Source organism: Camelus dromedarius, chromosome 20 (assembly GCF_036321535.1).
Source record: "Camelus dromedarius isolate mCamDro1 chromosome 20, mCamDro1.pat, whole genome shotgun sequence".
NCBI classification, from domain to species: domain Eukaryota; kingdom Metazoa; phylum Chordata; class Mammalia; order Artiodactyla; family Camelidae; genus Camelus; species Camelus dromedarius.
In genome coordinates this window covers 32281318-32304042 of record NC_087455.1, presented here as the reverse complement: position 1 = coordinate 32304042, position 22725 = coordinate 32281318, and the positions used below count along the sequence as shown (strand labels likewise).

Sequence of the window (22725 nt, the reverse complement as noted above, 5' to 3'; positions counted from 1 at the left end):
TTTCTTTTGTTTTGTTTTTTTACATAGTCCAAATTATATGTATTTTTTTTTATTCCCCTTCCCTCACTTAATATTGTAACGTAAATGTTTACTTTCTATAATTATTTTTATTTAATGGCTCTATAGTATATTGTATAAACATAGCGTAAATTATTTAACTCTTCCCATATTTTCAGAGAAATAATTTTTCTCTTTTTAACTTGTAAAATGACATTGCATTGAATATATTTATTTTGGGATTATTTCTTTAGGATAGATTCTTAGGAGTGCTATTATTGGGTTAAAGGGAATGTGAACATTTACACTCTATGACATGTTGTCAGACAATTTTCTAAGAGAGTTGTTCTCTATTAGTCAGCATTAGTATAGGTGCCATTTATCATATGCCTACCAAGGTTGGATATTCTTGTTTTTTTTAATCTTTCTAATTTGATAAACAAAAAGTACGTAAATTGTTTTGGTTAACTTTTTAAAAAATCACTAATGAGACTGAATATTTTTCACAACTTTCTTGATCATTTCTATTTCTTTTACAAATTGTCTATTCATGTTCTTCGCCCATTTGTCTAATGGCCTTTGCTGGTTTTTGTGCCTTTTTTAAGTTGTAATTCCTTGAGCATTAAATATATATATAATCTTTTCTATTGTGATTGTTGTGGATATGTTTTGTTAGTTTAGTTTGGGGGAGCAATAGTCTTCAAATTCTTAGTGTTTAAATATAAAAAACTGTTTTTCCTATGTTACCTGATTTTCCCATCACCTTAAGCTTAGAAAGGCTCATGTTAACTAACATCCCCAAGAAACAAACTCATTTACTAATATTGTTCATAAACTTGTTCTCTCCTCTTCCCCTGCAGTGTCCAAAAATTGTGTAGAAATACAAAAATTTGGAAGAAGAGGCAGTCCCTAAATTCCCAGCCTTGTTTCAGCAGTGATGAAAGCATAAATTTCTGTGCTGTAGACCATCCTTTGACATCTAATAAAAGAAATGGTCAAGTTTTATCAGATAATCTTAAGAATTGTGACCTTTTGAGATACTTGCAGTTTACTTATGAAAACTATGTAGCATTTTCATAATTAGGACATAAATTAGATGGTAGTACTTGCTTAATGTTGCTATAGATAAAATTAAGCAGCAGATTAGAGTTCCTGCCCAGATGGATTGGGACCTTTGTTGAAATTGAAAGGAAACTACATTAATTGAGATTTGCAGTGAGTCACTGAGAAGAGACAGGTGTGACTGGTCTCACAGATGTATGTGGATATAAATACTCATATGTAAGTAAAATGCTTGAAAATGTTGAGATGATATTATGGCATAGTAGCATGAGCATGCTCATAGTGCAGACAGGCCTGTTCGGTATGAATCCCTTTTCTTCCACATATTAGCTTTTATGGATATTAGGCTAGTTATTTAGCCTGTGTGAACCTCATTTTTAAGTAGTTGTAAGGATTGACTATAATGAATGTCAAGTACCAAGTTTAGAGCTTGCCACAAAGCAGTAGCTTAATTATGGTAGATGATATGGTAGCTTGATATAGTAGAGAAAGAACATGGGCTTTGGAAATAGGCTTAAGTTCCAGTCATGGCTTAGCTATTTTCTAACCATCAGCAAGTCACGTCACTGCTCTGAAACTTTGCCTAGCAGGGTTGCCCTAAGGGTTAGAAGTGGTTGGCATAAAGAGGCCACTACATAATAGACATTCAATAAATAGTAGCAATTGCTGTGTTATGTGGTTCTGATTTCTAAGGTTGTCTTTAAATATTGTTATCATAGTTTTAAATCTTTACATATCTTTCAAGTTTCATTGCAAATTGAAGGTTCCAAGTGACGTTCTTTATTTTAACAGCTGCTTGGTCTAGTGTGGATAGGGGAATGAATACCTCTGAACAGAATTCTGCTTCTTTTGCATCTCTCACACTTAACTCTGCTGTTTCTGGTATGTGAAAACAGTCTTTCATTTAGTTAACAAAAAAATTTCTGTTTAAATTAATGTTAGCACTTGCTATTTGAAAAAAGAATCAGTCAAATACTGCTATCAACAAAAATAATAGATATACAGTATGAAGTAGCAGAGGCCTTAATAAAAGGGGAAGAAAGAAAGAGCTAATTTCTTATCTGCAAGTGGCTTATTTCATTTCTGTTGTGGAGATGGGAAGATTCTGTGGCCTTAACGACATAACTGAAAGTGTTGGCATACAGACAAATGCAAATTGAAGGCCTTCCCTTCAAGGTCATGACGCTCTTTTGTAACTGATGTACTCCTGCCATACTTCTACTTGCAGTTTGGCGTTTTATTTCTGTTTGCCTGTATTCATCATGAGTTTATAGCTAAGCCTTTCAGGTTAGGTGGACCCTCACATCGTAACTCTGCTTTGACGATCTGTTGAATTCGAAAATTCATCATTACTAACAAACTACTTTCAATTTACATTACTTATATGAACATGCCTTTTATTAATTATATGGAAGCTATATGTTCTTAACAAACACCACATAAACACGGGTCACATTTAGTTTTGTGATGCTTATTAGTTCACGCTGGGATTCATGGACCCAGTGTACTCTTCATGTGATTCCAGAGTCTGGAGTCACTAGTTTACAGGTCAGCAAAGTTTTTGTGTTAAGGGCCCAATAGTAAATATTTTAGGCTTTTTGGGTGATACTGTGTCACTGTTACTTAATTCTGTCATTGTATCAGGAAAGCAGCCAGAGGCAATACCTAAACCAGATGAGTGTATCTGGATTTGAAATACTGTTCTTTTGATTTTTTTTTTTTCAACCATTTAAAAATATAAAAACTGTTCTTGACTCGTGGGCTATACAAAAAGGGGGTGGCTGGATATGGCCTGTGAGCTAGTTTGCCAGCCCCTGGTCTCACAGACTACGGTTCAGTTCCAGGGGTACCAGTGAATTTCTTCCTTCATTTGGTGACATCATACAACACAGGTGCTGTTCCCTTCATATATTCAGAGAAGGCAGCATGGACTGCTAAAGAAATAGCAACAGTGTTACCACAGTACTTCTAAGCAGCTACTGTGTTATTTATATATGAATTTTACAGGGTTAAATTTTATATTAAAAATTTATAACTATTTCTAGTGTATATTAAGCATATTAGTGGAAGGCTAGTAAGATCATCTGTAACCAAGTGAAAACGTATAAGCTAGTAAGAACTTTAAATGAGAGGAAGTGATTATACATAAGTCTTTTACGCTATCCAATATTCTTAATCATTTCCTTATATCACTGGCTCTGAATCCAAAGTGAATATCAGAGTCACCTAAAGGACTCCAAAACATATGCAAATTCTTATTCAGAAGGTCTGGGGTGTACAAAGCCCTGGTGAAGAGCCACTGCTTTATAGTTACATCCTAAAATGAATTTATGGCTGTAGAGCCAATGATTTTCAACATGGCATCCTTGAATTTATATGCCCCCAAAACTATATGCAGTTTTATGTAAGTTCTAGACATTAGTTCACCATAGCTTTTCATCAGAATTGCTAAAGGACTTTGTGACCTCTAGTTACCCCACCTATTCCCCACATCCCCGAAAAATAAAAACAGAAAAAACTTAGAAGATAATATTCTCTTCTCTTTAAGTGTACTTGAACTTAACTTGGTCTCTAAACCACCAGTGAAACTGTCTTATCTCTTTGGCTTCTTTCTGCCTCTCCTTTGTAGAGAATCATCTATGTGTTTTATTTTTCCTTAGGCAGAAGTTTCTAGCAAACTCAGACATTTTCTAGTTCTCTCCTTCTAAGGGTATAGGCATACCCTGAAACATCCAGGATTTCTTTTGTGCTTTATTATTTTTCATTAAGAAAAATAAAAAACTTTTTTTGACTAATTGAAATTTGTAGATAACCAGTGTGAAGTATATAGTATAAAAGACAAAATCTAATAGATTGGTACTAGGGAAAAAATACATTTCTGATCAGTGAATTCAATCAAGTGATTATCATGCTTAATCTAAAATTACCCTCAATTCTACTTTTACTTTATCTTAACTTTTTTCCTAATGCCTGAATTTTTCCTTTTAGGAGAAATAAAAAATAATTAAGTCTTCGTGTGCAAAGTATAGAACTATTGTTATGAAACATCATTAGAAAATTCCATTTTTAATTTTATTGCATTCGTTTTCATTTAAGGGTCTACTGCTGAGCCAGTTTCTCAGTCTACCACTTCTGATTATCAGTGGGATGTTAGCCGTAATCAACCCTATATCGATGATGAATGGTCTGGGTTAAGTATGTCCTTTTAAAAATTATCAGTTTGTTTTTGTTTTTGTTTTCAGAACTTTGTTTCTAGCACCCTGAATTCATGCTTATGTTTTAATTTTAATCCTGCTTTTTCACCTTTTAGGTCATAGTAATATAGTTTAATACCAAATGTGTACTACTTATAAACTGAGCATTGGAATACTTGTAGAAGTAAAACTAAATTAACTTTTCATGATTGAGGCAGTATTTAAACCTGAAATTTTCTTTTGGTTGCTCTGTAGTTTCTCTAGTTTTTAAATTTTTCGTTTTAAATGAATGTTCTGTTTCTCTTCCTGGTTTTAGTATAGTAGTATAATAATAGTATAATAAAAGTAAATAGAATATACAGAAATGACTTTGAATCTGTGAGGTGTGCAAGTTTTTGTATTGCTAGAAATTGTTTTCTTAGCCTAATTTCCAGTAGATGGGTAGGAAAGTTAAAGTTAAGTCACAAAAAAGAGAAAGAGAAAAAGCATATGCATTTTATGTTCAGAAAGCTCATACTATCTTCATTTTTAAAAAAAAATCAGATTTATTTTTTCCTCCCACAACATTAAACCTTAGAATTTAAAACCTGAAGATGGGGGCTTTCCTGTATCCTTAGCACCTAGTATAGTGCTTTATACACAGGTTTCCAATAGTAATAATGATAATAAAAGCAAACATCTGACTGTACTAGGCACTGGTCTGAATGGTTCAAGTCTTATGCATATTGTTAGCTTGTTTAATACAATTCTGTGAGGCAGGTTTTTTTTTTACACATGAAGAGACTGATGCAAAGAAAAGTTATCAAATTTTTCCCAGCCACACAGCTAGTTAAATGGAGGAACTGGTATCAAGCTTTGATAGTCTGACTCCAGTGTTAATTCTCTTAACCATTACATGATACAGCCATGGTGATGGTTGTGATCATGAAGGTAAGCTTGCAACACAATCCAAAGATTAGTCTTAGACTAATTAGTTTCCTAGATTAGTTGAAGCACAATTCTTCGAGACTGACGGAGATGAGATTGGAAAGATAGATGAGGAAGGACCATATTGTGAAAAGCCTTGAACTGCTGGCTAAAGATTAGGGAGGTAAGGGTTGGAATACTGGTTTAGAAGGTAGAACCTAGTTCTAGTCTTGATTTTAAAATGTAATACCTCATATGAGTTGAACTTTGTCACTTCTCTGGGAATCCAGATGAACTGAGCTATAAAATAGAGCAAATTACCTCCCCTACTTCCATAGGTTGTTGTGAGGTTTTAATGGGATCTTGAATGAACATGAAAGTTCTTGGTAAATTATATAGTACCAGATAAATCCAGAATATTACAAGGATAGGGCAGCACTGTTTGGGGAGAAAAAGTCTGTGCTTTGGGAAGAATGATCAGCTATGTGCAAAATAGAATTGAGGAGTGATTATAGGACTAAAAGGAGTGATTGTAAGAAAATAGCATTTAAGTGTCTTGCGCAGCTGTGGGTTGAAGCTGAGGGAAACTGAGCAAATGGGGCTCTAGGCTTCCCTGCTTGGACAGAATAGCTCCACTTTTGTCTAAAAATTATTGTGATGCAAAAAACATGATTTGCTGTTAAATGAAAGACTGAAATAAACATGTACCCACAGGACTCTATACTTAAAGTAAAAAGTATCAGGAGCACCTTCTTTCTCAAATTTGTTACGGCTTTATTGGCAGTCTTTTAAGTCCAAAGTTTCTCTTTAACCTCATTTTTTCCATGAATTTTATTTTTTCTGTTATCTTCTTTAATATCGCTAATTTTGATATTCAGTGAATTTAGTTATTCCTTCTAAATTTGTAACATGCATGATGTGTTTGAGATTACTCATCTACAGAGTATATATATATATATATACACACACATTTAGCAATGTGATATGATTAATAAATTGACCCTCTGGTTTGAGGCATGGACATTGTTACCATTGTTACCAGAAAGGCATTGAATTTACCCCAAACACTTGAATATGAAGTTAAGATGCTGAAGTACAAAGGTAACGTTTTTTGAAGGCAGTTGTTAATCTGTCAGTTATCTTGACCATAAAGGAACAAGAGCGGATAATCTCTTAAAAAGAGTCAGATTCAGATTTTGAATAGAACTTTGTTTTTGTTGGCACACGAAAGTGAATAAACTAACCATAGCATAGTGAAGGAGTTAAGAGCATGAATTTTGAGGACAGACTACCTGGGTTTGAATCTTAGCTTCCCTGTTTTCTATGCCTCAGTTTCATCATCTGTAAATAGAGTATTTCTTATCTCACAGTTGTTGAGAAGATTAAATGACATAATGCATATAAAGCACTTAGAACACTGCGTCCTACATGGTAAATATTCAGTAAGTGCTGTAGTACTGTTGATGATACTCTTCTAGGGGCAAAATGAGTCTACTCAGTGGGGTTAATTTGTATCGTCTGTTTCAACACTGGGGAATGTCTTTTTAACATAATTATTTTGTTTTATTAAAGTTAATTCTGAATTAAGTTCTGACCAGAAACAGAGACAACCATTTTGTTACTGAGATAAAATAGAGAAGAGCTCTGAGATGCTTAAACCTAAAACATTATTTCACCAGCAAATTAATGGAGAGGCAAATTCCTTACCATTTTGAAAGGACAGCTAATATGACTCTTAGAAAAGACTTTGGTAAACTAATGGGACAATTTTAAGAAATGAGAAATTATTTATAAATGGAGAAAACTATACTATGAATGAAGCTATACTACATAGTTTCAAAGGAAACTGTCTAATAAATTTATTAGTATTAAAAAAATTTTAATAAAATAAATACTAAAGAAAAAAAGGTTTAATGGGGGGAGGGTTATAGCTCAATGGTAGAGTGCACGCCTAGCATGCACCAGGTCCTCGGTTCAATTTCCAGGTCCTCGGTTCAATTTCCAGTACCTCCATCAAAAAAATAAAGAAGTAAACCTAATTACTTGCCCCCGACAAAAAAAAAAATTTTTAAGAAAAAAAATTTATTAGTACATTAGGCCCATGAACCTTAGAATTATGCACTGAGAAGTCTCCTGGTGAGAGTTTTTAGGCTTAGGTGATTGATCTGTTTTTTTAAAGTAATTTTATTTAATACCAGTTAATTTAAAAATATATGAAAACCAACCTGAAATCAATAAACATGAAAAATCACCTTAAAGCTTTATAAAGTCAATAGAGATTTATGCTTCTGTTAATGTTCTGATAGAAGGCTACAATTATTCTTCAAATTTTTTTACCATCTGAGCCTTTATTAAGAAATAATTTTACTAAGATCTTTACTAAATTTTTATCCCTCACTCCCCCACTACCATATTTATTAAGAAAATAGTTTATATATTTATTGCACCTATTCACTTGGCAAAATTTTTTTCTTCTTGACAAAATAAAGTTTCTTTCCCAACACGAGGCCTTAAGAGACCTGGGTTATAGACAGCAATTTTCCAAATCTGGGTTTCTTATTTGTGAGGTTTTAGCAAAACCACTGACAACGTTGGCATTCAAATCTCCTAAGAATAATGTTAATGAATGCTTGGTGTAAGGTGAACAATTGGTTGCAGACATCTATTAGATCCATTTTTACTTATAAAAATGACTTCTGCATTTAGACATAACCAAGTGTATCTTATTGAGAAGGAATTTTTGTTTTGTTTTGTTTTTTGGTGGAGGGAGGTAATTAGGTTTATTTATTCTTGGAGGAGGTACTGGGGATTGAACCAGGACCTCATGCATGCTAACCATGCACTCTACCACTTGAGCTATACCCTCCCTCCCTTACTGAGAGATTTATTAGGATTGTGAGAAATAAATTCTTAATTGTGTATGCTTGATAGGTTAGAAACTGACTTTATTGTTAGTGTCATCAGTCACTTAAAAAACAGTGGGTACCATTTACTGAGCACTTACTGCATTGCTCTGAACTCCTTTTCATGTATCTCATACAATCCTCTCAGCAATTCTGTGAAGTTGGTATATAGCCCATTAAGATTAAGAAATTTGACCAAGATCACAGTTACTAAGTAGTAGAGCAATATTCAGGTGAGGTCTGTATGACTCGAAGGTCCATGCTTTTAACCTCTATGCTAATACTATGTAGTACTGGCTCCGGGTACTTGCTCATAATAGTACATTTAGAAATACAGGAAGAGACTTCGTTTTTTGTAACACTTCACATTTGTTCCATGTTTTTCCTCTACTAGACCATCAATTCTTACGTTTTCAGTCTCTCTCGATCCTCTACTGGTTTAGCCTCTCTTCTCCCTTTCCACACTTCCCATGACAGAATCTGTCGCTCTGTTCTTAATTCTCTGTTGTACTTACTTATCTTCATCCCTGAATAGACAGACTGTGAGCTCCATGTGGGGAAGGATTGTATCATACTTGTTTTTGTAATTCTGGTACCTAGCTCAAGTTCCAGTACTTAGTGCTTAATGAGATGAAGTTCCTGTAACTCCATTGTTAAGATATATCTATTATTAATGTATTATTTTTTTTATCTCTTCATAAGAATTTGGGATCATGTTGCACGGACAGTTTTGTCTGTCATTTTTTTTTTTCTATAAGCATTTTCCCAGCTCATTACATATTTTCCAAAATACAGGTTTTAAAGGCTCATGAGGATGTATCATAATACCTACTCTCTAGACAAAATTAATAGAATTCATGCAGAAAAATAAGCATAATGAAGAAAATAAGAGGAATGTAGGCAGATTCATTGTTCTAGATATTAAAATGTATTACAAAGTTATATTAATAAATATGGCATTATCCCAGGAATAGATCAGTGGAATAGAACAGAAATTCCGGAAACAAGGCTCAAATATATATGAAACAAATTAATATTTGTTAAAAGTAGCATTTGGCATTAACGGGAAATGTTGGATTTTTTTATTTTAATAAAGCAATGTTAGAATGACTTGTTAACCATTTAGAAATAAAGCCTAACCCTGTTATCTTGGCTATAAGTAGTCATCACAGGAGTATATATGGACATGTGAATGATGTCCAGGAAGAGGAGAAAAGAATTCATTCGGGAACTACTTATTTAACCAGGGTAAAGACAAAGATTATTTTTCTCTTTTAGAATAAGCCAGTGATAGCTTCCCAAAGGAGGTAAAAATTCAGTGACTCCTAGAGAGAAAGAATTTGAAAGTATGGAATAAAAATCTATTCTTAAGAATAAGGTGCTAGAAACCCTGAAAGGGACTCACATATTTTAGAAAGATAGAAGTATCATTGAATAATCTGAAAAAATGTAAGAAGGTACAAGTTAAGTACTTAGAAAAGAGGAGAAAAAGAAGAGGTTGAATATTTTCGGTGACTGGGTGGATTTGAAGAAGAACCTAATCTTGAAAAGCTCATAAGGAGGGGAGGAGCATAATTCTGGCACTACTGTTAAAGATCGACACATTCTGTAGCCTAGGGGAATAATCAATTACCAAAATGTTACAATAATCAGGACAGAAAAAATGACCAAGGTCATAGATGAAGTTAGACATACACAGTGAAAAGAGAGCAGATTAGGAGACAAACTTCCTTTGATAACAAAATTCCTTTGATAACAAAGGAAGTAGGGAGAATGGAATAAATGATTAATTTATAAGTTTTCTAGAGCTCCTTAGACCTTCCATTTAATTCATCTTATGATGTGCCCAGCAGAAGTTGGGTAAAGGTTTTTATCATTATGTTACCGTTTTTTTCCGGACTCTTAAAATGTGCTTGGGAGAAAGAAGAGCAATAGTTTAAAATTACAGCTTAGCTCATTGTAAGGAATTTGGGGTTTTGCATTTCAGTTTTGGCAGAAACGATAGATACCTAATTAACATTGTTAAATTTTAGATGGTCTGTCTTCTGCTGATCCCAGCTCTGATTGGAATGCGCCAGCAGAAGAGTGGGGGAATTGGGTAGACGAAGAAAGAGCTTCACTTCTAAAGTCCCAAGAACCAATTCCTGATGATCAGAAAGTGAGTAAAGGGGTTGGTGGGTATGTTTATTTCTCTGTGCACCCAACTGTATTAAAATTATTAAGGGTTACATTCCTTTTCTAAATATATCCGAAGGGTAGAATTGCTTCAGAGAGGCATTCTAGTCATATTTGCTTCAATTATCATATGTCCACATGTCTTCTCCATATCACTGTTTCCACAAATTATTGAGGATTCTACTATGTGGAGGCACAATTAGACACTGATCAGAAAACAAAATGCACAATTTCCTGTCCTCTAATCGGCCTACCAATTTAGTGTATTTAGAGAAGTGTAGATTGGTTCTCAGTGAAAGATTAAGGAAAGCTTCATTGCAGCAGAGAAGGCTGAGACCATCATGAAAGAGGGACCAAGGTAGGAAAGTAACACCTGTGGTGGAGAGGTGTAACACACGTGTGCAATCGGGGGGAGGGTCGATTGTATCTGTGTCAATCTTCCCCTCCCAAGTTGTGTTCCAAAAAGGGACCATGAAGTTTTTATTTTTGTAGCTCTAGCAACATGCTTAGTATTCAGTAAATGAATAAATAGATGAAATGAATGATACATGCCTTGCCACATTTTTTATGAAATTCTGTAAGTAATGAGAACCTGTTGACAACTTTTTTAAACTAGTGATAACCTCGTAATTTTTAGGGTTAGAAAAATTAGGCTGGATAAAGCAGAAAGATGAGAAGACAGGTTTGGGAGACTGTTTTGTACCATTTTGAGTAAGTGTTAAATAGGCCATTACAGGAGTCAAGAGAGGAAATGATGAACTAAGCTGATAGCTTTGAAAAATAAACGGAATTGATATTTACAAGAGACGTGAAACTACTGACTGAACTTTTCTACTGGTTGGTTGTAGAAATCAGGGAGAAAAGTCAAAGAGGCTCTGAAGATAATAGGGCTATTAACAGTCAACAGACGTTAATTGAGCACCTGCCATGGATCAGGTATTGTGCTAGTGGAGAAACAAGATAAACAAGACACAATTCTGCCTTCAAGGAGCCTGCAGTCTAGTTAGGGAGGAGGGGAAGGAGAAGGGCACATTGGAGATTAAAATAATGTTACAGTGTGTTAGGCATTATGGAAGCATTTAAGAGTTTTTTTGCAAAGGCACCCCAGAAGTAAAAGCAGAATGTGAAGCAAAGAGTGGTCAGAAATGAGACTGGAGAAGGAAGCAGGAACCAGATTCTAGAGGTCCTTGAATGTCATGTTTAAAACCTTGGATTTTATCCTATAAATAATGGAAGGATTTTAAGCTGAAGTGGAGGTTTCCTTTTGGCTACTCTGGCAACCCATGTAGAAAAAGGAGTGGAGGAGTATGTGAATTGAGGCAGTATGTGAATTGTAAAATGAACCCCATTAAGAGGTTGTTTAGTAATCAAGTACAGTAGTGGTAAGAATGGTATGCAGAGTAGAGGACAGATTGGAGAAATCAATTGAAGTAAAATCAACAGAATATGTTTAGAGTTGACTGAAGAAAGAACCATCAAAAATGACTCCCAGGATTGTAGCTTAGGTAACTGAGAAGGTGGAAATGGTGCTCCCAACAGAGAATATAGGAGCAAAAGCTAGTTAAGTGAGGGGAAATGGTTGGTTCAATTTGATTAAGTTAAAGTGCAGGATGTTTTGTAGATATGTCTAAGAAAAGTTGGTTGTACTAGGTTAGAGCTTAGGGAAAAGATCTGTGTTTAGAATTTACTAGTAGATGGTTGTTAAAACTTTAAGGGTAAGTGAAATACGTGGGAAAATCTATGGAGTCAAAAAGAGAAGTGTAATGAGCATAGAAATCTGGGGAACTCCCAACTAAGGAGAAACAAAAGCCCATGAAAGAGACAGGAGAGTTCTGGGTCACAGAAGCTGAGGCATTTGCTCTCTGGTATACAGAGCAGTTTCGTCAGAAATTTTGGAATGGTAGCCATATTGGCGTAAGTTGAGTAAATGATGGTTAAAAAATAGTAATAAGAAGTATAAGATTTTTTTCATAAGCAAGTTTGGGTAGGGATGGAGGAAAGGTAGTGGATAACAGCAAATTATAGTATCAGGAAGGGTTTTGTTGGGGTTGTTTGTATTTTAATGATAGGAGAGATTTTAGTGCAGGGGTCAGCAAACTTTATTAAAGGGACGTGTAGTAGTGCAAAAACAGCCATAGACAACATGGAGGTGAACTTCTATCTACAAAAACTGGCATTGGGTGAGATTTGTAGTTTGTCAACCCCTGCTTTAACAAAGAGAGAAAGGATCTAGAATAAAGTAAAAATTAAGCACTCGAGAGAGATTTGGCTAGGAGAGTAAGATCCTGGCAGTAGGGGTGGGGGAATCGTAGGTACAAGTAGATTGTGGGTTGACCTCTCATAGGATATAGTACCTTTTATCTTTAGAGACCAAAGAAAGAGAGGTACTAATGGGATTCGTTACTAAGGGTGTAAATAAATAGAGAGGGACGGCTAACAGGTTATATGAAAGTCAAAGGGGGAAAATGAGCTTTGGATTTGATCTACGAAAGCTTCCTAGAGTTGGCAGGGGCTGTGGAGTAGGGAGGGATGAACGGTCAGAGCGCAGAGGGGTTTTAAGGTAATGAAACCGCTCTGTACAGTACTGTACTGGTGGAAACACGTCATTATACATTTGTTCAGACCCAAATAATATACAATACCAAGAGTAAACTCGAAACTGTGGGCTTTGAGTGAGAATAATGTGTCAGTGTAGCAGTGTATGCTCATCACTTGTAACAAATGCACCACTGTGGTGGAGCTGCTGATGATGGGGGAGGCTGCGTGTGTGGGGGCAGGGAGTACGTGGAAATCTGTGCCTTCTGCTCAATTTTGCTGTAACCTAAAACTATTCTAAAAAGAAAAGCTTCCCAGAACACGACCTTAACACATAGTAATCATTCTGATATTTATTGAATGTTGAATGAATGTACAATCGAAAATCTATTTTTCTAGCTGAAACTTCCCTGTTGCCTGATCATCAGAATTAAACAGTAGAACCACTGAATGGAGTAAAGACTACCACATATCGTAGGTCTTTTTCTGGGTATATTCAGAGATCACTTTACGTTTCTAAGCAGAAATGGGGCCCCATTTAATGCCCATCATTTGGAGAACAGAGATATAAAATGTGACTTGTTTACAGTGGCAAATTAGACAGATGTTAAAAATAAAGGAAATACAGCTACATTAATATCAGTCTAAATAGAATCCCAAAAACTTGCTGAATGATGAAGAGCAGGTTAGAAAAAGACACAGTATGATACAATTTATATAAATTTGTGTATGAATACACATAAATTTACAGAAAAATTGGATGGGCACAAAAGGAAATCATCACACTGGTTTACTCCTAGGGAGGTAGTGTGGGAATAGGATAGGGAGGAGAGGGGAATATAAAGGAATTTTTAAGTTTAAAAAATACAAAATAAATTTGTCAGAATGTCACTTCTTTTATACAAGTTAAAAGATTGGGATTTCAGCCTTTTTTTTCCATGAATAAAAATAGTGTTTTGCCATGATGAACCACATTTCTCTTATGGTTGGATTATAAATTGGCTGTGAAGCCGACTGACCAGAGTCCCCGTGACCTAAAAATCCTTCATAGGATGCATCTTTTCATATGGTATTTTAATCATTGTGAGCCTATGGTGAAATTTTCTGTGGAAGTTTTCCAAAACTTGCAACCCACTTGGACTGAAAATCTCTTAGCTAAGTTTGTGCATGATTTAGTTTTTGGTTTTTTTTTTTTCCATCTGCTAGTAATTTCTGTAAACTATTTGGTAGTTCTTGAGACCTCCAAAATCATCCTAATGAATATAGTGCTGAGCAGAGAAATAGCAGTTACCCATATCATCTCACCCTTTAAATAGAGTCTAGGAATCTTGGCTGTCATCTGTACATAAACAAAAAGAATAAACAAAAAGCACTTTTCCATGGAACACTCGACTATATGGTATGTGTGAAGAAATATGAATACTAATTTAACAATCCTAATTCACTATTTTTGTCGTGCAGAATATTTTCAGTGACGTTCCTTCTCAAATTCAGTTTTTTAATTAAGCCCTTTATTTTGAGATGATTACAGAGTCATATGTACTTGTAAGAAATAATAGAGACCCTGTGTGCCTTTTACCCAGTGTCCCCCAAAAGTAGCGTCTTATAAAACTGTGGTGCAGTATCACAGCCAGCATGCTGACATTGAGACAGGCAGGATACAGAACGCTTCCATCATTGCAAGGATCCCTCATGTCGCATTTTTTATAGCCGTACTTGCTACCCTCTGGTCTCCTCCCACTTCTTAACTCCTGGCCACCAGTAATCTGTTCTCCATCTCTATGATTTTGTCATTTCAAGAGTGTTCTATGAATAGAATTATATAGCATGTAGCTTTTTGGTACTGTTTTTTTTCAGTTAGCATAATTCTCTAGAGGTTCATCCAGACTGTTGTGTGTATCACTAGTTGGTCCTTTTTTACTTCTGAGTAGTAGCCCATGGCCTGGGTACACCTCAGTTTACTTAACCATTCTCCTGTTGAAGAACATCTGGGTTGTTTTTAGTTTGGGGCTGTTATGAATAAAGCTGCTATGCGTATTCGTGTACAGGTTTTTATGTGAACATAAATTTTCATTTCTCTGGAAATAATGCCCAGGAGTACAATCCCTGGGTTGTACAGTAGTTGCATGTTTAATACTTTAAGAAACTACCAAACTATTTTCCAGAGTGGCTATACATTTTACATTTTCACTGGCAATGTATGAGTGATCTAATTTCTCTGCATCCTTGTCAGCACTTGCTGTTGTCACTATTTTTTATTTTAGCCATTTTGGTAGGTGTATGATGATTAGTCACTATGGTTTTAATTTGCATTCTGATAGCAAGTGATGTTGAACATCTTTTCATGTGCTTCTTTGCCATTTGTCTATTTTCTTTCTTGAAATCTCTGTTCATATCTTTTTCACATTTTCTAATTGTTCAGTTTGTTTACCGTTGAATTTTGAGTATTCTTTATATAATCTAGATACAAGTCCTTCGTTGGATATATGGTTTGCAAATATTTTCTCCTACTCTGTAGCTTGTCATTGTCTTAATAGAGTCAAATTCAATTTTAATGCAAATAATTCTGCATTTAAACTCTAAAATAAAACAATTTCCTATGAAATGAGTTTAAATTTAAAATCCAAAGTTTGCGTAGCTCTCTAATCGCATAGTGAATGATGAAAGATGTGAGAAAAGGGGGTCTATCATAGATAATAGAAAAATTAAGTTCCATGCACTTTTGTTATTTTTTAAATATGTGATTTCAGATCGGTTTTATTGTTACTAATTCTTATTTAGAATTTGAGAGAAAAAGACAACCAAATGAATGAAATTATTTCATAATAATTTTCTGAATAATGAAAACTTAACCAGTCGGTTCACTTCAATACTTTTGCTTTTAACATCAGGTTTCAGATGATGACAAAGAAAAGGGAGAGGGAGCTCTTCCAACCGGGAAATCTAAAAAGAAAAAAAAGAAAAAGAAGAAGCAAGGTGAAGATAACTCTCCTGCACAGGTAGAATATCAAAACAACAAACATCATTCATCAAGCACAGCCTGCTGAATTGTGAAAAGATAGTGTACAGATAACCAAGAAAATGTAGAGATAAAGACAATGTGAAACATTAAATTTACTTGAAAAGTATTTGAAAAGTTATAGAATGTTTTAAAGATTGTATGTATCATACTGTAATAAAAGAATTATTGCTCTAAAAATGATATCAAAGATGTAAACCCTAAAGTAAATGACTAAAATTGTAAATAAGATGCATTTTGGTTTGTATTACGGTGAAATGGAAAGGAGGTATAGTATTTCACACATACAGAAATTCTTTGAGTAATGGAATTTAGAAAATTGGAACTTTAGCAAAATTACAAAAACCCATGTGCCTAACAGGCGGAGTGTTCCCCGTGACTCTGAGTTTGCTGGCTGTTCCACTTCATTGTCTTTCCTGCTCTTTCTGCTTCTAACAGGAATTTTCTATTTATATCACTCCTACATTCACCTTTTTTTTCCTTTGGCTTTTCCTATCCGGGAAAATATCTTTAGATCATATTATAGATGAAAACAAGATATTTTCATTTCAAACATACTAGATTACTAGAAATATGAGTGGACTTTTGAAAGCGCTATCACCATTACATGACAACTTAGGAAAATCTTAACTCCTTACTTATGACCACGTGGCTCGCTGTTTTCTTTCCTTTCAGTGCAGTAGGTAGCCAAACTTTCTGGAGGGTAGGCTACTTAATTAGTAAAAATGAGTGATTTATATCATCTAACACACTACTTTCCTCTTAGGACACAGAAGAATTAGAAAAAGAGATTAGAGAAGAGCCTCCAGTGAATACCTCTAAAGTCCGTCCAAAACAGGAAAAAGCTTTTCCTCTGAAGACCATAAGCACTAGTGATACAGCTGAAGCACTTATCAAAAATAGCCAGGTAACTTTGTGATATTTAAGAAATAAAATTTCGATGACTTGAGATTGTATTATTGCCAATATTTTATTGAAGCATCATGCTAAACATTTTAAATACACCAAATTGGCCTCAAAGCAACCCCACAGGAAAAGTGAGGCCCATCATATAAATGAGGATAGAGAAGTTAATAACTTGGCCCAAGTCGTGTAACTATCAGGCAAAACCAGAGCCACTAGACTGTATTTTTTCTTGTTGAATATCTAGGCAGACAAGGGATAGATGGCTTGCAGAAGATGTGACTGGTTGCATTTTCCCAAAAGCGTGCACATAATAGGACTGTGATCCTACCTTTTGAAATGTAGCGTTTGTTTAAAATTTGGCAACAGTATGAAATATGTGCCATCTGTGGAAAATTTTGATATGTCAGAAGGGACCATTTTATAAAAGGTCTAGGCCAGTGACACAAAGACCTCTTTAAAATCTGATTTCTAATTAGGTAAAGTGTATCGTATGGAAATATATGAAATATGAGTAACCATGAAATTCTGCATGATTCATGTATGTACTCATTCCAAAAAAATGTGTTGAGAACCTAGCACCTGCCGCACACTAAGGCCCTGGGGATACACCAGAGAGCAAAGCAGACAAGGTCTCTGCCTTTGGCAGCTCACATGTTGAATAAAACAGCTTCACACAGGAACCTGAGTCACTGCTCAGAGAAAGGATTCTAAAACTCGGAGCCATACTTCCTGTTTGGATTTAATGCTTTTAATTCCCTGAGAGTGTTTTGAGATAAAAGGATATAGTCTCAGTACATACATAGGTCTAGTAGTAATACTGTGAAGGGTCCTTTGACATTTTGATATTTCACTTAATAAGTCTTTTTCAGAAGCCATCCTATAAAGGGTATTTGAGTCCTTCTGTGATTTAATATAGATAAGTGAGAGAAGGTGGGGGAAGGAGATTTAAAATGAGTACTCAAATTTGGGGGTATGAAATAAATATAGGGAACATTAAGAGAGCTGAACTGAGCAACATAAATGCAGCTTCCGTGACCTGAAGTAGGAGGAAGGAGCCCTAGCAGTTCCCTAAGTACACATATCGGCCTCTTGTTCCCTTCCAGTTGTGCTCTCTTGAAGCCTGGAAGAACAAGGGGCGAGAGAAGCATTACTTGCCCTTATTTCAATACTCAAAATAATCACCACAGCTAAAGCTCACGTGCTCGTCTGTTACAGCCTCATGGCACTCCAGGTACCAGAATCTGTGTCACCACCTGTCCTGGCCATTCGGTACAGCTAGGCCTCAGTCCAGCAAGTCTCTGCCCTCGGGTTAAAGAGGAGAAGCCAGCCTAGGGGTCTAGGCTCTGGGCATCATGAGCTCACTGTCAGGCTGGATAAAACTCTGAAGATTTGGACCTGAGTTTTACTAGTTGGCTTTAATCGCTAGAACTAGTCACCTAGCCTGCTTTTTCTGAGACCATCTTTTTCCTTGGAGAGGAAACTGGAGCTACTGCTGCTGCTATTTGAAATATCCTTAACTCTGGAGAAGGGGAAAGGCAGGTAGCACCTGCTGGTAGTTCAGAGATTAGCTGTTTTCTTTTTGCCTTTCACATGAGAAGGTTCTGAGTTGAGAGTTTGTGGCAAGTGGACAGAACCATTGAACCAATAACACATATAAAATCCTGCTATTTGCAGTGACAAGGGAAAATGTAAAAGTTAATGAAAATGGAATTATTCACTCCTATTTGAGATGCAGCAAACATCTTTAATTTTGTGTATTCATTTTTATCTCAGCCTGTGTTTGTGGGTATTATAGGTAAAGGTTTATTTGGTTATACGTCACTAGAGGGCGGGCATGAGTTGTGGTGCTTCTGCTGGTAAATTACTTAGAAACCATCTTTGTATTTACTTGCTCTTAAGCAGCTTCTTGGTGTCACCATGATACTTAGTTTTATTTGAAATTTTTTATGAAAATCTAAGGCAATTTTATTTCAAAATAGCCTATCAAGACTCTTCCACCTGCTCTTTCTACCGAGCCATCTGTTATTTTATCAAAAAGTGATTCTGACAAGAGCTCTTCCCAAGTGCCACCGATGCTACAAGAAACAGATAAATCCAAGTCAAATACTAAGCAAAATAGTGTGCCTCCTTCACAGAGTAAGTAATCCTCATTTCGGGAGCTTTTGTGTGTTCTCTGCAGTGTTTATAAGTGTTGACATCTGAGAAGTCTGATGGATTAGTAGGGCAGCCCTTCAAAGCCTAGACTCCTGGAACCTTGTGGACCTCAGTTGTGAGGGCCAAGGGGCTCAGGAGGCCAAGGCAAGGGTAGGTGACCACGGACATACACAGTGGGGGCCTTGGTACCTGCCCTTGTTTGCCTCGGCCCTCCTTTTTTCTGTTCACATGTCCTTGAGACTACAAATTGTTCTGTGCCCTTTTTCCTCCCTTTTCTCCCTTCAGCTACCTGTACTGTTCATTTTACCTCTTTTCACTTTTATTACTTAGGTTGAGTCATATTAAATGATAGTTTTTCTAGATCAAAACTGATGAAATACGTGTATGGTTAAACCAAGTAATTGGGATTGAAAGGGAAAGAGGAAGGCAGCCAGAGGATAACCTAAAAACATGTAACTAGAGCCTGAAAACATAATCATAAATTTGAGGCGTTACTGGTGGATTTCGAGGCATATTTTTTAGTTGATACTACTTTTATATTTTCGAAACAACAGTAATTACTATCCTCCTAACTTTCTGCTCTTTTTTTCTTTTTTCTTTTTTCTTCTTTTTAGCCAAGTCTGAAACTAGTTGGGAATCTCCCAAACAAATAAAAAAGAAGAAAAAAGCCAGACGGGAAACGTGAATTTTTTTTTTTTCTGAATTGGACATGTGTTTGCAAACACTGTCTTGAAATTATGCTGTTTATGCAATAATTTGTGAACATGTACAGAGTTTTATATAAATTTAAACCAATTTTTAAAACAAAACTGTGAATACAACCACCATAAAAATGGAATCAAAGGAAAGTTAATTTATGAAATTAAGAGGTCAGCAGAATATACTACAGTGCTGGAAGACACTTGGGGAAAGTCTTTTCAATTTAACAAGAACGATCTCAATTTAAGAATATTATCCTGGTTTTACAGCAGTGCCCTGTTTACAACAGATTGTGCCCTGTCTCATCTGCAGCTGTGGAATAAAGGATTCTGATGAGAGAGGGGCGCCTACAAAACAGTGGGCAGCTTCTTGGATCTTATGCACGGAACTCTAACCATTTGAATCTGTTTTATGCTTAAATCAAAGTGCTTTGATCAAATGCATAATCTGCCATATCTTTACATATTTGTTGGTAGCAATTTGTATTAAAGGAATCACAAGTGCAAATAAAAAGTCATTTATCATTTGTTTAACTAAACTGTCATGGTTTAGTTTACAGTTTTTTAAAAGTTCTTAAAACATTCAAAATGCAGTTGACACTTTTATGGCTTATGAAGTTATTTTTGATAGTCTTACTTTACTTGAAGTGTTCAAAGTACAGTATATTTTAAGTTAAGAAAGATAAACTATATGTATTTGTTTTATACTTTTAAAGCTCAGACTCACAAATAATGCTTTCGTTTATGATTTGAAAACTTTGAGGCAAAATCCAACTTACATTTTTCCTTTCCCTAGCAATTACTTTTTTCCAGCGTCAACTCTTCTTCATTACTAATACTTTTTTGGCTTCAAAAATGAAATCTTTCACAAACTAGTTATACAGAACTTTGAGTATATGATGAAGAATGAAAAACTAGAGTCAGACAGCTTTAATTGACATTGTCAAGACCTCCAGTTATCAGGAATACATTTTTTTACTGCCTTAACCTGTAGTGCGTAGAATATGCATCAATTTCTTGAAGGGGATTCGTGTTTTTATAAGAATTTTCATGTAATTATTGCAATTGTGATCAAATAAGGAACGTTTTCTGCTTGAAACCGTATTGATTTAAATGATGTGTGAGATGTTTCACCATTTTCAGGCACTGTGTAATTCTATTGTAATAAACTGGCAGGTATCTTTGTAACTATAAATAGTGCATGCTCAGCCATGTACACTGTAAATAGCCTCTACCAAACGTGTTTGACAAGGACCATAATTAACATCACTTAGTGAATTGTGATAAAGAAAAAAGCCATGATTTATTTGATGTGATTGGCTTAATTGTTCTTCTGTGGCGCCAAGAATGCAACTGTTTAACAGCTGTAACCAATGGTACTGATCTACCCATCCAATCCTGTCTTCATTATATTTGATTGTGGTTTGATAGTATTGCATTGTCACGCTAGGAAAGCTCAAGAAACAAAGTGGTTTTAGTTTTGCTGAAGACTGGCCTTATTAATGGACAGCTTTCCTAACAAGCGATTATTAACTTTTATCAGGTGTTAACATCTGTTTCAGGAACATGGCAGTATGTTTACATGTCAGAAGTTTTGTTTAATTCTATGATATTTCTAAATTGATTTGTTTAAATAAATTCAGCAAATGGATAGCATTGTTTTTATTGCTTCAATATTGGGGTAAGTAAGCTGAAGTGCCAGGAGTGAACTTCTTCAAATGACTATACTGTTAGCTTTATACAGATGCTTCCTAAAGAGATCCAAGGATTCCTACGTTGCAGCACTTTGGAAAGGCATCACAAAGGAGGATTGAATAGTCATTTTAGAATGTGCCAAAAGACCGACGCTCAGAAAATTTAATTGAACTCTCTCAACTCTACCTCACCATTTCTTTCTCTTAGAATTGTGTTGGCTCTGTCAAATCTCAGACTTTCTTTCTCCAGCCTAGTATCTCTCATTCAGCCACCAGCGCCAGGTGTTAGAGACACCACGCTGTCTTCTGACGGGAGATTTGGTGTGAAGGTGGAGAAGTGCACTGCTAAATTGGGTGGATCCAGGATGGAGATACCTGTCCCTTCTCTCTGGCTCTAGAGCCAGGGCATGGATTTTATGTTTTAAGAGATGGCAGCTATGAGTGATAAAATTAAGAAATTCATTCTCTTACACATGCATGAGGTGCAGACTCTTGCACAATTAAAGTATCATTGTTCATTGCTCTTCACTTGTTCATAAGTGTTTCATGTGACATGAAAGCAGTTTCTAGCATCTGAACAGGAGAACTGTTTTCCAACATCAACTCAGAAGGCACTAAAATCAAGATAGTGATTCGGGAGGGGAGGACCTGTGGTCCTTCAGAGGCTTGGATTAGATGCTCCCCAAACCCCCAGTAGGGAGATGAGTGATCCCTTCAGGCTTTGTCAGGCCTGGAGAGGACCCTTGTTCTGACTAGCAAACAAGGCCTCCTGGAGAAACTGCTTTAAACTCTCCCTATCCTGACCTGTCTCCACACGACTTACTGAAAATCCTTCCCTGTTCTGGTGCAGGGAGTAGTGGGTTAGGATTTCCCCGGACTGGAATCCTACCTCTCTGTATTCTGAATTGAACAAAACAACAGTTGAGAGAGTCCAAAAACAAGTATTGAAATAAACTGTCATTACTGTAATTGACTGTGTTTACTTTATGCATGCGTTTTACTGGGTGGGTGGTGGGAATAACTCATCTGAATCTAACGGTATTATTTCGTAGGCTAATCCAGTTTGTACTTGGGTTAAAGATATTGAAGGGCAATATTTAACTACAGAGTTTAGTTTTTCTTAATTAAAAACAGTCCTCTATGAATATAGTATGAAGTATCTTTCAAAATTCAGAATTTAGATTTAAGATGTCTAATAGATGTCTTAAGATTTTCCTGTAAACTCATTGCACAAACTGGAATTACTTTCCAAAAGACTTAGGGAATGCAAATATGTTATTTGTTAAATGCATTGAGTATTGTAAATAAAACAAACCATTTTCGTTTTGTTTAAATTGCTCGTGATAGTTCTCTTATGGGAGGGGACTTCACAGTCATTTTGCATCCTAAACTAGTCTAAAGGCAGTTTCTTTTTGATGTTCTTGATGTTTCTAAACCATAGGTTCTAGATGTTTCAATTGTTCTTGATGCTCTGAAACCATA

At 35.6% G+C, this 22725-nt stretch overlaps 1 protein-coding gene across 5 annotated transcripts in view; it reads left to right on the top strand.

The window, feature by feature from the left end:
* Positions 1-22212, top strand: part of MTDH (metadherin) — a 51432-nt gene extending 29220 nt beyond the window's left edge. For 2 of the 5 annotated variants that reach the window (XM_064476944.1, XM_031439369.2), the window contains exons 7-13: positions 1852-1941; positions 4156-4254; positions 10096-10220; positions 15664-15771; positions 16558-16698; positions 18677-18833; positions 19466-22212. In XM_064476944.1, the coding sequence (XP_064333014.1) occupies positions 1852-1941; positions 4156-4254; positions 10096-10220; positions 15664-15771; positions 16558-16698; positions 18677-18833; positions 19466-19536 (791 nt within the window). In that variant the 3' untranslated portion in view covers positions 19537-22212. The remainder of the gene's footprint in view (positions 1-1851; positions 1942-4155; positions 4255-10095; positions 10221-15663; positions 15772-16557; positions 16699-18676; positions 18834-19465) is intronic. The other 3 variants (XM_031439371.2, XM_010981911.3, XM_031439370.2) reach the window with 2 other exon arrangements.
* The last annotated feature ends 513 nt before the right edge of the window (positions 22213-22725 follow it).